At 43.2% G+C, this 15,815-nt stretch overlaps 1 protein-coding gene across 2 annotated transcripts in view; it reads right to left on the reverse strand.

The window, feature by feature from the left end:
• TECPR2 (tectonin beta-propeller repeat containing 2) overlaps positions 1 to 15,815 on the reverse strand; it is a 68,304-nt gene that overhangs the window by 26,397 nt on the left and 26,092 nt on the right. For both annotated transcript variants that reach the window (XM_075282483.1, XM_075282482.1), the window contains 5 exons: positions 14,816 to 15,208; positions 7,665 to 8,461; positions 6,959 to 7,142; positions 2,045 to 2,218; positions 1,765 to 1,945 (listed from right to left, as the gene is read on the reverse strand). In XM_075282483.1, the coding sequence (XP_075138584.1) occupies positions 1,765 to 1,945; positions 2,045 to 2,218; positions 6,959 to 7,142; positions 7,665 to 8,461; positions 14,816 to 15,208 (1,729 nt within the window). The remainder of the gene's footprint in view (positions 1 to 1,764; positions 1,946 to 2,044; positions 2,219 to 6,958; positions 7,143 to 7,664; positions 8,462 to 14,815; positions 15,209 to 15,815) is intronic.

Genomic DNA, 15,815 nt, shown 5'->3' on the forward strand with positions numbered 1-15,815 from the left:
GCCGGCCGGCGTCCACAAGAACATGGTGGCTCTCAGAGGTCCAGAGCCAGCGCCCGTACTCTGGGGCAGCGAGAAGTGCGTACGCTGCCCCGCCTGTGTGGGCTTACCACAGGACCGCAGTGCTCTGCCGCGGCCGGACAGGGAGTCGCCTGCGCTGCGGTCTGGAACGCCGGTTCGGCCTGCTGTCCTGTGGCGGCTGCCGCCTCTGCATGTCCGTCGGGGATGTCGCCGATGTCTGCTTAGGGCTATCTACAGTGTCATTCAGCCACAGGAGAAGGGTTGTGACGACAGGCGAGTTAGGGGACTTTGAGAAGGGAGAGGGGTGGGGTGTTGGGAGTGAGGAGGTTGCTGGTCCAGTGGGGGACGCGGGAATGGGGGGGCCTAGGCAGGTAAACCCGGGGGCCCCTGGAAGGGGGACGGGGACAAGGCCGCCACAGCGCCCACAGATGGAATGGGGGCACATGGCTTGCCGCGGGAGGGGGGGGCCTTCATAGGCACCCCTGTAACATCATTACACGGGGAGCCCTGGGTTTGGTGGGGCCGTGGGCACAGGAAGACACAGGGTCAGGGGGGGGTGTCACTGAGTAGGTAAGACAGGGAAGGGGGCATGGGGTTGGGGAAAAGGGGCACGGGGTAGGAGAAAGAAGTGAGCACATGAGGGAGTGGGTAGGAAAAAAGGGGGTTGGCGGGCACCAAGGGGGAGATGAGGAAAAGGGAGCCGCTGTGGACACAAGGAAAAGGAAGAAGCCTGCGCGGCGCTACAGGTGGGTCGCGCAGGAGGTCAGGGTTCCGCGGACGAAGTCGCGGGTACTGCTAGTATGCCAATAATTTTTACTGACCTGCCATGCTCCTGTTCTGGCCGCCCTTCTCTAGTCGGTGCTACACTGATGAATGCCGGGATGCTATGTACAGCACACCCTGGAGGCGGCCAGGTGTGGAGAGGTTAGTAAACGTATTTGGCCGCTACTCTGAGGGATATAATGAGGGTATATACTGTAGGTGGCCCATAAAATGCGGGGTCATATACCACTGGGGAGAGGGGAGGCTGAAAAAAGGAGGTTATATAACGTTTGATTGTACAGGAAAAGGATGTCATTTATTGTGTGATGGTCAGAAATACATAAAATCAAAACAAACTATTTTTACTAGAGCTACAAAGATCACAAAATTCTGAATATTTCTAGATGTGACATGACACCAGAGTTCAGCTAGGCTTTTTATGAATTTTGACACCCCAAGCTCAAAAGGGTTAGCCACCTTTGGGAACCTGGCTATTGTTTTTAACACCCTAAACTAGTCCCAGTGTGTGCAGCATAAAAAGTAATGAATGAACTTTCCTATAGTGCCTCTCACTAAGAATTCTATTGCTGAAAAGTCACGTTATGAGCTTTTAAAACCTTTTGCAGATGTATCTTAACTAGTGTACAGGTGCAGGGAGCCAGCTTTATCCAGTTAGGCAGTTATTGCTCTAGATCACACCTTGAGCGGTGTAATTGACATGTCTAGATAAAGATGCTCTCCGCCCTCATGACTAGTTAAAATACATTTAGCTTTAGAAGCTTATAACATCTCTTTTCAGCAACAGAAATCGTAGTGAGGGGCAACATAGGTCATTACATGATGCTACACATGCTGGGGATAGTTTTCAGGAAGGGGGGAGAGGGAAGACAGTAGGAACCACCCACAGGTGTTTATACAAATTAATAAAAGTCATTATCAACAATTTGTTAAAAGTTATGATCAAATTGTAGTGTGCAAAATTACCTGATGAGGTCGCACTGCCAGATTTCACCCTCTGGAGAGAAGCTGCTAACACCTTCCCTGTACAAAAGGCCATGCTGTTCAGTGAGGGCCCAGACTACATTATTTCTGGCTGTGATCTGGGATAACGGGCATGGGCAGTCAACCTTAACGGCTCTGGCACATGGGCGATCCACACTGAGGCCTGTTGTGAAAACATGGATAACAATGATATGGTCTATTAGTATGGCCTATAAATTTGCTCAAAGATTCCGCACTATTAATTTAGAAAGAACCTCTATACCTGTTTGTAAGTATAAATCTCCATTTGTTCTGATAATCCAGGCAGTGTCATCACTCAGAGCTACAAATGAGGCTTGAGGAAGAGCTTCGTACCAATGCCTCTTCCCTTTTATCGTCACTTTCCCACAAGCAAAGGCCTTGTCTGTCTTTTGCTCTATCTTCCACAGTAGGTTCCCTAAGGACAGAAATGATTGCACAATGTTATACTAGGACATTAAAATGCAAAGATCTACTGACACAGTAAAGAAAAAGAAATCAAAATGCACACATGTGAAAACAGCATCCATTACTATAATACCTGTAAATACTAGCTCTTCTCCATTTATGCAATGTGGACAGATCCATGGAATGAAAACTGTACTAGGATTACATTGTTAACCCCTTCCCGACCCATGTGGTACGATTACCACATGGATGTCTAGTGCTTCACGACCGATGTGGTAATAGTACCACATGGATGTAAACAATCCCCGCAGTGCAGTGCGGGCGTTCTTGGAGCAGGTGTTAGTTGTATCTGACACCTAACAGCCTGCTCCATCCCCCTCCATCAGACATGAGTGCTGATTTTGGGTTTTAACCCGTTGATTGCCGTGATCAAACATGATCACGGCAAACAACGGGTTGCCCGATCTTGTAGGGATCCCCGGCACCCCCCCGCTGCGAGATCGGGGGGTGCTGGTATCCCTACCATGTAGCCAGGGGTCTGATTAGTCACCCCTGGCAGTCCTGAGTCCCACTTACCTTTCATATCCTGTGCGGGATCTCCTGAAGCTGTGCTGTCCCGTCCGTCTGCACGAGCCGAGCCTCACTTCCTGTTTACAGAGTGATAACGTGCAGGCTCTTACTGCAGCCTGTGACTCACTCTGTAAACAGGATCAGTGATGCAAGCTTCACTCATGCAAGTGTCCCATAGGGACACATGAAAAAGTTAAAAAAAAAAAAGTGGAAAAAAAAAAAAAGTGTTTTGAAACAATTAATAAAGTTATCAAGCCCCAAAAACCCTTTTTTTCTATAGAAAATGAATTATATAAAAAAAAACCCTATAAATTAATAAAAACAATACATATTTGGTATCGCCGTGTCCGTAACAATCTGTACAATAAAACTGAAACAATATTTAATGTACACGGTGAATGACGGAAAAAAAACCCGGAAAAAACCCGCCGGAAGTAGTGATTTTTCGCCATCTCACCTTACAGAATGTGCTATAAAAAGTGATCAAAAAGTCAAATGCACCTCACAACAGTACCAATAAAAAGCACACATTGTCCCACAAAAAATAAGCCCCCAACCAACACTGTCAACCAAAAAATAAAAATGTTACGCCTCTCAGAAGATGGCGATGCAAAAAACATTGATTTATGTCTCCAAATGTGTTTTTGTTCTGCAGAATTAGTTACGCATAAAAAAATAATATAAATGAGGTATCGCCGTAACCGTACCGACCCACAGAATAAAGATAATATGTTACTTATACTGTACGCTGCATGGCGAAAAATTTACAAGGTAAAACGCAATACCGGAATTGATTTTTTTTTATTTAAATCCAGCAAAAAAAGAGTTAATAAAATGTATTCAGTAAGTTGTAGGCACCCAAAAATGGTGTCATTACAAAATACATCTCATCCCGCAAACAACAAGCCCTTATATGGCTGCGTCAACAGAAAAGTAAAGAAAATATAGCATCTAGTAATGCAAGAATAAAAACCTGCAAAAATCGCCAAATCATTAGAATACAACTGGCGGCGTCAGGAAGGGAATATATAAGCTGTGCGAGCGAATATCAGGGGACACCCCAGATTTAGAGCTTACGAGGGAAAATATACCAGAAGTAACCCCAAAGTGACCCCCAGAGTGACTCCCCCAATTATAGGAGCTACTGGGACATAGTAGGAAATTCGGTGTTTGCAATGTCCTCCGCACAGCTTATACATTCCCTCTTCGCCATCCGCTGTGCAGTCACGTCTGGGATACTAATACTCACTACACCCCCTGATAAATTCTTTGAGGGGTGCAGTTTTCAAACTGGGGTCACACCTTTGGGGAATCCACTTTTCTGGTACCCTACAGGCTCTACAAACATGACATGGCGTCCAGATACCAAACATCTGAATCTGCGCTCCAAAAGCCGCATCGCGCTCCTTCCCTTCTGCGCCCTGCTGTGTGCCCAAACTGCATTTTATGCCACATATATGACACATGTATGATACTGGTGTACCCCGGATAATGCACGTAATGTCATATGTGGGTATAAATTGATATTAGGGCACAGCCAGACACAGAAGGGAAGAAGGGTTATTGGGTTTTTGTAGCACAGACTTAGACGGTTTGTTTGTTTTTTTTTTGGATGCCATGACACTTTTGCAGAGACCCTAAAATTTCCCCTACAGAATGGGGTCACTTCTTGGGGAATTCCAGTTCACTGACACCTCCAGGGCTCTGCAAAAACAACATGGCACCCAGAAAGTCCCTCTAAATCTGTACCCCAAAAGCTAAAAAGCGCAGTGCTCCTTCCCTTCTGAGCCCTGCTCTGTGCCCAAGCAGCAGTTTATACCTACATATATAATTTTTTGCCCCTCAGGAAGGCCCACTTAATAGTTTTAGGAGTGCAGGTCTCTGACAACACGAAGTGGGTGCAACGTATTGGGCACCAAAATGGCAGATTTCTTTAAAAATTAAAATTTTCATTTTGTACATTAATTTTTGGGAAGCATTTTTAGGCTCAAAATGATAATACCCCATTATTCATTCCTTGACAGGTGTAGTTTCTAAAATGGGGTCACTTTTGAGGGGTTTCCATTGTATTGGTACTTTAGGGGCTCAGCAAATGCGACATGGCACCAGAAAACTGCCCTCAAAAGCCAAATAGCCCTCTTTCCATTCTGAGCCCCGCCATGTTCCCATACAGCAGATTATGGCCACATATGGGGTATTGCCGTGTTCAGGAGACATTGTGTGACAAACTGGGGGGCTTTTAATTCTCTAACTACTTGTAAAAATTAAAAATATGGCGCTAAATGGACGATTTATTGGAAAAAAGTAATTTTTCATTTTCACATCTCAATGGTAAAAAAAAAATCTGTGAAACACCTGTAGGGTCCAAGTGCTCACTAAACCCCTTGATAAATTCCTTGAGGGGTCTAGTTTTCAAAATGGGGTCATTTGGGGAGGGGGGTTTCCACTGTTCTAGCACTTCAGGGGCTCTCCAAATGCAACATGGTGCCTGAAACAGATTTCAGCTAAATTTGCCCTCTAAAATCCCAATAGCGATCCTTCAGCTCTGGACCTTACAGTGTGCCCATACATCACTTTACATCCACATAAGGGGCATTTCTGTAGTTGGGAGAAAATGCGTGTCAATTTTTGGGGTGCATTTTCTCTTTTAACCCCTTGTGGAAATGCAAAATTTGGGGTTAAAGCAACATTTTATAGCAAAAAATGTCACTTTTCCTTTTGTTGGGCCAATTCTGTTACACTCCTGTAGGGTCAAAGTGCTCACTATACCCCTTAGTAAATTCTTTGAGGGGTATAGTTTCCAAAATGGGGTCACATTTGGGGGTTTCCACTGTTTTGGCACTTTGGGAGCTCTGCAAACGGGACATGGTGCCTGAAAAGTATTCTAGCAAAATCTGGCCTACGAAATCCAATTAGCGCTCCATCCGCTCTGAGAGCGACCGTGTGCCCGTACATTAGGGTACCAGCACATATTGGGTATTGTCGTGTTCGGGAGAAATTTTGTAACAAAATGTGGGGTGCAATTTTTCCTTTAACCCCTTGTGAAGATGAAAAATTTGGGGCTACAGTGACATTTTATTATAAAAAAAAGTAATTTTTCATTTTCACATCTCAATGGTAAAAAAATCTGTGAAACACCTGTAGGGTCCAAGGGCTCACTATACCCCTTGATAAATTCCTTGAGGGGTCTAGTTTCCAAAATGGGGTGACATTTTGGGGGTTTCCACTGTTTTGGCACCTTGGGGGCTTTGCAAACGGGACATGGTGCCTGAAAAGTATTGTAGCAAAATCTGGCCTACAAAATCCAATTAGCGCTCCATCCGTTCTGAGAGCGACCGTGTGCCTGTACATTAGGGTACCAGCACATATGGGGTATTATCATATTCGGGAGAAATTGTGTAACAAAATGTGGGGTGCAGTTTCTCCTTTAACCCTTAGTAAATGTGTAAATTCTAGGGCTAAATGAATATATTAGTGACAGAAATTGAAAAATGTAAATTTGACCTCCATTTTGTTGTAATTGTTGTGAAATGCTGAAAGGGTTAAGAAACTTTCTAACTGCTGTTTTGGATTCTTTCAGGAGTGCAGTTTTTAGAATGGAGTGATTTTCGGGGGGTTTTATTAGAGAGGCCTTTCAAGTACCCTTCAGAACTGAACTGGTCCCTTGAAAAATGTGTTTTGGAAATTTTCTTGAAAATTTGGAAAATTACTGCTTGACTTGTAAGCCTTATAATATCTGAAAAAAATGAAAGGGTGATTAAAATTTGATTGCTACATAAATCAGAGACATGGTTAATTATATTTATGAAAAAATTTGGGTAGTATGGATTTCTATTTGAAAGGCTTGCAATTTCAAAGTTTGAAAACTGCATTTTTTTCAAAATTTTCACCAAATTTCCTATTTTTTCATAATGAAAGACAAAACATATTGACAAAAATTTACTACTGACATGAAGTACAATGTGTTACGAAAAAACAATCTCAGAATCACTTGTGTAAGTTAAAGCGTCTCAAAGTTATTGCCATTTAAAGTGACACATGTCAGTTTTGAAAAAAGAGGCCTGGTCCTCAAGTCACTTTTGAGCTGTGTCTCTATAGGGTTAATAATCGTCTCAGTTCTGAATGTAATACTTGTAGACAGTGGAGAATGACATAAGAGATATGTTGGCTGTTGACAAACCTGAAGGAGATACCGCCACCTGCTGGACAGAATCTTCAAACTTCTGCCATCGCAGGCCAGCTCCTGGGAGAGAACTGCAGTATAGAGACCCTTTGTAATCCAAACACCAAACATACTTGTCAGACACGACTAGACTCAGAATTCCACTGGCAGGTCCTGAGTAAACCATCCAACTCTCGGCAAGCTAAAAGCGCCACAGAAATATATTAGAAAGATGAAGGCCAAGAGGTGGAGAAAGCGTTTTAGAATTTTTTGAGGCAATAATAAAAAAAACTTTAATTATAGCTCCTATATTTTCTGTAGCCCAAAAACCCTTAGACTATACATCCTTCCTACAGAATGAAATGGTCTCTTAATTCAATAATGTAATGCCATGAATAATGATAATGAACATTAACTGAAGCTCAAGGTTGGGCAGAAAGATCCTCTGAATACTTCCATGTGAAATAAAGCAAATATGGATTAAAATGAGGCGTCTCTTAGAAGCCAATGTGTACCCCATTACAACTCCATACAGAGCCATAATATGGCCATGTGTATGCGCCCTTAAAAGGAGCACTTCCATCTTAAACATTTTATAGCATATCCAGAGTAGCCCACATCTAAGATGCAAGGCATTTCTAAATATAGTGAGATTCCCTCAGTTAAGCTTGTATATGTATAAATATAAAATACCATATTAATACTGGTTCTAATCTGTTAATACCTGTTCCGATTTCAGTAAAGTGCCTTCGTCTTGTATGGAACATGACAGTTCCTGGGATACGGCCATTTCTGCCACACTGACATCAGAGGAAGAGTGAGGTATCCTGTGGCCATAGATATCCTCATCATCGCTAGATGCCAATGAATGCTCATGTCTATCATTTTTAACAGCTTCTACAGAATCCTTAGGTATTGTGTATGCATTTAGACAGAAGTTATCCCCAATAGAACTTGAGGGTATGTGGCAATAGACATTTGACACATCTTGCTGCTCTTCACATATCTCCTTGCTACTTTCCAAAGATCTAGTCTCTACGGAGTTATTGCTCAAGTGTGAGCTCACTCCTAACTCCACACTTTGTCGTCCAGAACTATTAACATCCTGCATGGAAAATTGCTCAGTGTTGTCAGTTTGCTCCTCCACTTGCTGCAGCTCAGAGAAGTGATCTACAGTCATCGCAGTGTCAGATGAAGAGACAAGCGCTGTTTCGGAGGCTGCACCCTCACTATTCTTTAGGCTTCCATCAGAGTCTCTCTCTTCTCCTCCGTGGTATGAATTGCTCTCACTGTCCACATCAGGAGCTGGAGATTCAGAAGTGGGGATTGTACTGAAGACGCCTGAAGGGTTATCATCAATATGATACTTCCCGCTGACCAGGCTCTCTTGGGAGCTCAAATGGTCTGTACTGCCACTGGTTATACCCATTGTGGTAGAGGAAAAGTAAGAGGTTAAAGAGAGAGGACTGTCCACACTTGGAGTGCTCTCAAGAGAGCCTAAGTGACTCCTGGAACCATTTTCTGAAACAACAAAAACAGAAGAAAAAAATATATATAAAAAAAGAATTTAACAGATTTATACACCTTGTGAGAATTATATTTTGACATGTAATTGAAACCAACTGCAGAGGGTCCATGTCCACATAATTATAAGAATTACAGTGTATTATTAAAGGGGCTCTATCATTGGGAAAAGTCATTTTTAACTAATCACATCCTTGCCTAGCCTTTAGAAAGTCTATTCCACACATCTTTTGTATGTAAATTGTCTCAGTGGTTTTTGAATGAGCCCGTTTTTATTCATATACTAATTAGCCCCTCGGTGCACCCCGGAAATCTGATTGTGCACCCTCTGCTTATTGTTTCCTATGTATGTGTACAGCACAAGCTGCTGCTGCTGATGACTTCCTGCTTCCTGTTTGCAAACAGATAGGAGAGAATAGCAGGGGCGAGTGCTGCTGGAAACTTCCTGTGCTGGCTGCAAGCTAATTAGTATATGAATAAAAACGGGCTCATTCAAAAGCCACTGAGGCAACTTGATGTTTGTTTCTCAATCACGCAAAAACGGCTGAACGGATTTGCATGAAATTTGCCACATACATAGATAGGAACCCCGATTAACCTTTTGGCTGCCAAGGGTCTCTGGAAATTTTACACCTCCAGTAGCCAGAGCAATTTTCACAGTTTTGAGATGGACAAATCAAACCTACCGTATTTTACGGACTATAAGGCGCACTGGACTATAAGCCGCATTGCCCTTGAGCGCCTTATAGTCCGTCTCGGTTCATATATAAGGCGCACCGGACTATAAGCCGCAGTCCGGTGCGCATTATATGTTATTGAAAGCGGCGGCAGGCAGACTACGCCAGCGGCCGCTTAACCCCCCGCGTGCCAGCCGCTTCTATTGGAAGCGCTCGGCAGGCGAGGAGGGGCTCTATCAGCAAAATCATGCTGATAGAGCCCAACCGTAAAAGTTAGATTAAACTACCCCCCCCCCCCCCCCCCCCCCCCCCGTTTTAAAATAAAAGCCTGAAACAGAATGTGAAACTTACCGAGCGGTGCAGGGTGGGCGGGCATTCAGGCCTCCTCTTCCTCCGATGTTCCGTCCTCCTCCTCCGCCGCTCGCTGAGAATGGCCTGGGCGCATGCGCAGTAGTAGAAGCATTATGATATTGCGCATGCACCCAGGCCATTAGTTCGCGAGCGCCGGAGGAGAAGGATGGAGCATCGGAGGAAGAGGAGGCCTGAATGCCCGCCCGCCCTGCACCGCTCGGTAAGTTTCACGCTCTGTTTCAGGCCGGCGTGACAGCAGGGCTGCCGGACACTTCCCATTCATTTCTATGGGAGCCGGCATGCCAGCGCTCCCCATAGAAATGAATGGGAAGTGTCTGTCCATTCATTTCTATGGGGAGCGCTCGCATGCCGGCTCCCATAGAAATGAATGGGAAGTGTCTGTCCATTCATTTCTATGGGGAGCGCTCGCATGCCGGCTCCCATAGAAATGAATAGGAAGTGTCCGGCAGCCCTGCTGTAACGCCGGCATGTACGGCTGTGATACACGCCTGCGTTCGGTAGTGTGAATGCACCCTTACGGTGCCTTTTATGTATGTATGGAAGCGGCACGCAGACTTTGCCGCCGCTTCCATCCATATATAAGCCGCACTTACGATTTCTGAGGAAATCGTAGGTTTTTATGTGCGCCTTATAGTCCGGAAAATACGGTAAATTGCAACATTAAAAAAGAATCCAACCCCCCCATACCTATATATTTTCTTAAAGTAGACACCTGCAGCATTGTCAGAATGCCACTTGGTACTGTATACGAACAGGCACCTTCATGCAATTTTGATTTAAAGTGAATGTTTTATGAAAAAATGCAAATAAATGTATATTAGTTGTTAAAAGCAGAAACCAAACAAAAAAATTAAATGCACCAAACCTCCTAAAAATAAGAGTTCAACATGTGCAGAATTCATACATATCACTATAGACTGCATCCGCATGCACGTGTCTTCACAAAATCGCTAGAACTGGAAGGAACAAAAATCTGCTTTGAAGCTGGAAATGTTAAAGTATCATCCTATAAAATGTAGTGATTACACACCATGAAAAGTAAGTGAACCCCTAAACCCTATATATTTTTTGAAAGTAGAAAACATGAAGATTGCAAATGTCTTAATGGTTCATTGATAGCCACATCCACCTTCATGCAACTTTGTGACCAACACAAATAATTTTTTTGAAAAAATACGCTAACATATATTTGCACCTAAAACTCATGTTCAATCTCAGATTCATATACAAAATACATTTAAAATAATAGCTTAAGGTGTATACAATGTGTATATATACTATATGTACCGCAAACTTCAACTACAACAAGAGCTCCCACTCCCAAAAACACGAATACAGTAGACAAGCACGATTTAGCTGTTATTCACGAATATGTTAAAAAGCTATACTGCACCTACCAAACTGTGACACCAAAATCTAACTTTTTTCAGAGTACACAGCATACTGTATATAAAAACACAATTTAATAGTTCATATATACAACCAGCTTCTTTCAACTTTGCGGCAAACAGAGATTGATAGCAAAAATTGCACAAAAATTCAAATTTGTCACTTAAGTGCGGTTCAAGCAATTTCTTTCTGAAAACAATGTACTGTCCAAAAAACTGCAATATGTGAGGAGTTCATACATACCACACATGTATATATTTACAGGGGCGGGTGTTAAAGAAACGCCGAAATCGCAGAAATGCGCCATCCCATTTTGTGCATGCAAATTAAATAGGACTTTACATAAAAATATTATTTTCCATCCCCCTATAAAAATTTTAGCAATCCATACGTTCATCTCTAGTGATAATCGTTATTACTATTATTTTAGCATGTAACGAATATCGCTAGAGGCGTATTTTGCTCTAGAAAGCTCAGGTATGGACAGGACAGTGATTGATTGAAATGTAAACTTTATTCATGACTTTGTATGTGTTGTGTAAGTGTTTGGTGCGACTTTTTTTTTTTTTTGGCGCTGCGACCTGGACAATGGTAAATGTCTGGGTCACAGCGCCAATAACCTTCCTGGTTGTGTTCAGGAGGTATAACATAAGAATACCCCACTAGTAAAGCTCAGGGGGAATTATATTATACCTGCATGTGACAATCAGACCGCAAAAGTTCTCTGATTGACAGGAGGGGGGGAAAATAAGGACTGAATCCCTTCTTTCCCCCTCCTGGGGTCACATACAGCTTGTGCAAAGATCAGTGAAAATGCTTCTCTGTGTCCTCCGTGCAAGCTGCTGTAGCTGCTCCTCCTCCCCCCTTCCTGTTTCACTAATGCTTACCGAGACAGGAGGAGGGGACGGGACAGGAAACTTTAAAGTCCTGTATCTCGGGACTCCTTTGGCCTATGAAGATAATTATAGATTCCTTTTAAAGATGAGAATCTCATCTTTAAAATGACACCAAGATCTTCATAATAGCCCTTACGGATTTTTAGCAAATTGCTGTTAAAAACGCTGTCGGGAATTGAGATCTTCAATGAGATCTAAATCCCCAATAGCGTTTTCAACAGTGAATCGCTTTGGCACAGTAAGGGGCAATGTGAAGAATTTTATGTCATTTTAAAGATGAGATTATCATCTTTAAATTGAATCTAAAATTATCTTCATAGGCCAAACGAATCCTGAGATATGGGCATTAGAAGTAAGGACGTAGCAGCTACGTCCTCGGCTAGGCAAGTGACACCCTGGGAGGACGTAGAGCTATGTGATTGGCAGTGAAAGGGTTAAAACATAGGCTACTTTTTATCCTGGTAAATGACATCATTATACGACCGCAGTGAAGGAATGTAGGATCACACAACACTAAAGGACCTGTGATGACATCATCACAGGTCCTTGAGCCATTCTAGGATAGGATCATGCTAGGCAGTGGGTGGAGCTACATGCTATTTTGTGGGCGGAGCTATATAGGATGATGCTGGACAGTGTGAAAGTTGATGAAAATGGAGTCTCATGGAAGATCAGGAGATTACAGAACATGCAGGATGTGTGTGGGCAAGAGGAGTATATTGGGTGTAGAGTTTCAGTGAGTACGACGGTTTATAAGTTGTTGTGCCTCTGATGAGGGAGTTGGGAGAACTTTGGCACATTTCAGCAACATCCGTTCAGCCCTTTGTAACACAGAAGCTGTTCAGACAGTCACATAACAAAACCCCTGTAATCACAATTGCCCGATGTAGCAGAGCTTACGCAGTGCTGTAGCACACCTCTGTAGGCTCTCCATATGCAAACATGTACATACAGCTGGGTATCTTACGCATATGCAGAGATGTAGCAGAGCCAAGACGCGGAGCAGGCTGATCGAACTTTGGCACATTTCAGCAACATCCATTCAGCCCTTTGTAACACAGAAGCTCACACACTGACATAAGAACACCCCTATAATCCAAATGGCCAGATGTAACAGAGCTTAAGCTGTGCAGTAGCATAACTCAGTACGCTCTCCATATGCAGAGATTTACATACAACTGAGTATGCTGCGCATATTCTGCGATGTAGCAGAACCGAGACCCGGGAGCAGGTGGGTCACCCACAACAGCAATTGGCTAAATAAGTGGCTCAGCGGCAACACCAACTTGCAGACCAGACGCGGGCATATGCTAGTTTATATGTATATACTTTTTGCAGACTGACTTACATATCCATAAAAAGATGATTAACTTCTTACCAAAGAAGAGAGTTTCTGTTGATATTAAAACCCCCTACTTGGTACTGTTATTGGTTTGGGAGACATTTCAGACTTGACAGACTCCTGCTTAAAGAGGACCTTTCACCACTTTTGGGCACATGCAGTTCTATATACTGCCAGAAAGCCGACAGTGCGCTGAGTTCAGCGCACTGTCGGCTTTCCCGATCTGTGCCCGGTGTAAAGAGCTTACGGTGCCGGTACCGTAGTGCTCTATGGTCAGAAGGGCGTTTCTGACCATTAGCCAGAGACGTCCTTCTGCCTCGCGGCGCCTATCGCGCTGTACTGTGGAGCGGGGAGGAACTCCCCCCTGCCGCTCCTGATAATGCTCGTCTATGGACGAGCTGTGTGAGCAGAGGGAGGGGGCGTTCCTCCCCGCTCCACAGCACGGGAGTTCCTGGCTAACTGTCAGAAATGCCCTTCTGACCATAGAGCACTACGGTACCGGCACTGTAAGCTCTTTACACCGGGCACAGATCGGGAAAGCCAACAGTGCGCTGAAATCAGCGCACTGTCGGCTTTCTGGCAGTATATAACACTGCATGTGCCCAAAAGTGGTGAAAGGTCCTCTTTAAGCAGACCGTAAACCTAAACAAGCACTCAGGTGATTCATTCATTTTGTTCCTATTATCTATATATTACCTTGTTTAGTTATAATTTTGCCTGACATGGTTGTTAATATTAATATCAAAGGGAACAAAAAGCTGTTGCTGGATAGAGATGAGCGAACAGTGAAATATTCGAGATTTGATAATCGTTTTGGAGTAGAGCCTCAATATTCGACTACTCAATCGAATATCGAATCCCATTGTAGTCTATGGAAAAAATGCTCGTTTCAGGGGAAACCACTATTCAACTAAAGGAGAGTCACCAAGTCCACGAATAGCAGGAGGAGAGTGTTTAGGAGGAGCGCTGTGCAGTTAAAGCACACAGATCCCATTATAGTCTATGGGGTCCGTGCGCTTTAACTGCACAGCGCTTGCAGTTGCGCTGATAAAAAGTAAGCTTCCTCGTAACCGCAAGCTGCCAGCTCTCCTGACTAGCAAGGACGAGTCTGCTGCAGAACCTTGATTTGCCAAATGCTATACACTGTATAGCATTCGGCCAATCAACGCTGGCTCTGAATCGAATATTTACTGCGAATAGCTAGTAGTATTTGATCGAGTACGAATATTTCGAATACCTTAGTATTCGATCGAATACCTACTCGCTCATCTCCATTGCTGGAATGTCTCCTGCGCATTTGTAAAGCTCTCAATGCAAGTTAAAGTGTCTAGAGGTATATATTTATACAACAGTGAACAAAAGTACTATCTCTCTGGACTACTTCAGGGTGTTCAAAGTCAGCAAACTTTTTTTTTTTAACCCATGGGCCACATGTATGCCACATTGTAGCACATCAGGCCTCTGTGTTAGCCAAACATCGCAGTGGCAATACATAACAGAGTCTATGCTTAAAGTTCTTGTATGATTATACACTCCATAGTAGAATGGTAATTGTATGTAGGAGATAAGCGGTGTAAGAGCTGTCTTACATAGGCTTACCCCATTCCTCCTACTGACAACATTCTTGTTGGATTCAACTGATATGACAAATTGCTCTGTATACAGACGTGATTACCTTGACGCTTCTTTTTCTTCTTCTTCACCTTTATAGATTTCACCACTAGTTCTTGGTCAAAGTCCTCATTGCTGATTATGCTAAATCTCTGCGATAAGGAGCGCTGCTCAGAGGAGTCCTGATCAACATCATTCAGACTGCAACCACTGTCTACAGAGATGCGGCCCCTGTCTGAAAACTCCACAGGAAGAGAACTACTTTTGACTTTTGGTTCATGTCCTTGCTCCTGATCCGCTTCCTCCAACTCCAGGGGACACAGCTGAATTCGTTCTGTCTTTAGTTTCTGGACAGGAGGGACCTGCTTTTCTTTAATATTGCATACAGAATCATTCTGTGGCTTCTTTTGCAGTGAGGCATGTTTAGCTGGAATCCGGAAAGGACTATGCAATACAGCTGTAACAGACATGCAAACCACAAATGTAGTAAATATTAGCAAATTAAACAAAAAAAAAAACAAAAAACTGATAAACAGAATTTGCCAAAAAAATAATTAGCGTATTATCCGCTTAAAGAAAAATAATCACTAGCTTTGGAGACACAAATCTCCAGCATGCTGTCAGGTAACTGGGATTTAGCTTCTTGAAGAAAACTATCTGGAGCAGTTAAAAGAAGAAGTTATAAGTTACCGGAGAGAATTCAGACTCCTCACCAGTGGAAAGGAGCACATAAAGTCAAGGACAATATGTTCTGCTTTACTGTGTATTTTGTATTAAAGTATAACTAAACTATATTTATTTTTTCATAAACCCTTTGTTCAGGTGAAGATAAACTTTGTACTATTTTTGTCACTGATCTAATCGGTACAATACAGCTGGATTATCAGGAATTACTATCCAGTCTTCTCCGGATAGAAAAGACTCATTTATTGCTATAGAGGCCTCATACCTCGGTCTTTCTTCCCCCCTCCATAGAGCTCATTGTAAACAGAGACTGCTTGTGTATGGAGTACGACAGAATAAATCAGAGTAGAAGTAAAGACAGGAGAAATACATAAATAAGT

Source organism: Leptodactylus fuscus, chromosome 7 (assembly GCF_031893055.1).
Source record: "Leptodactylus fuscus isolate aLepFus1 chromosome 7, aLepFus1.hap2, whole genome shotgun sequence".
Taxonomy (NCBI): Eukaryota; Metazoa; Chordata; class Amphibia; order Anura; family Leptodactylidae; genus Leptodactylus; species Leptodactylus fuscus.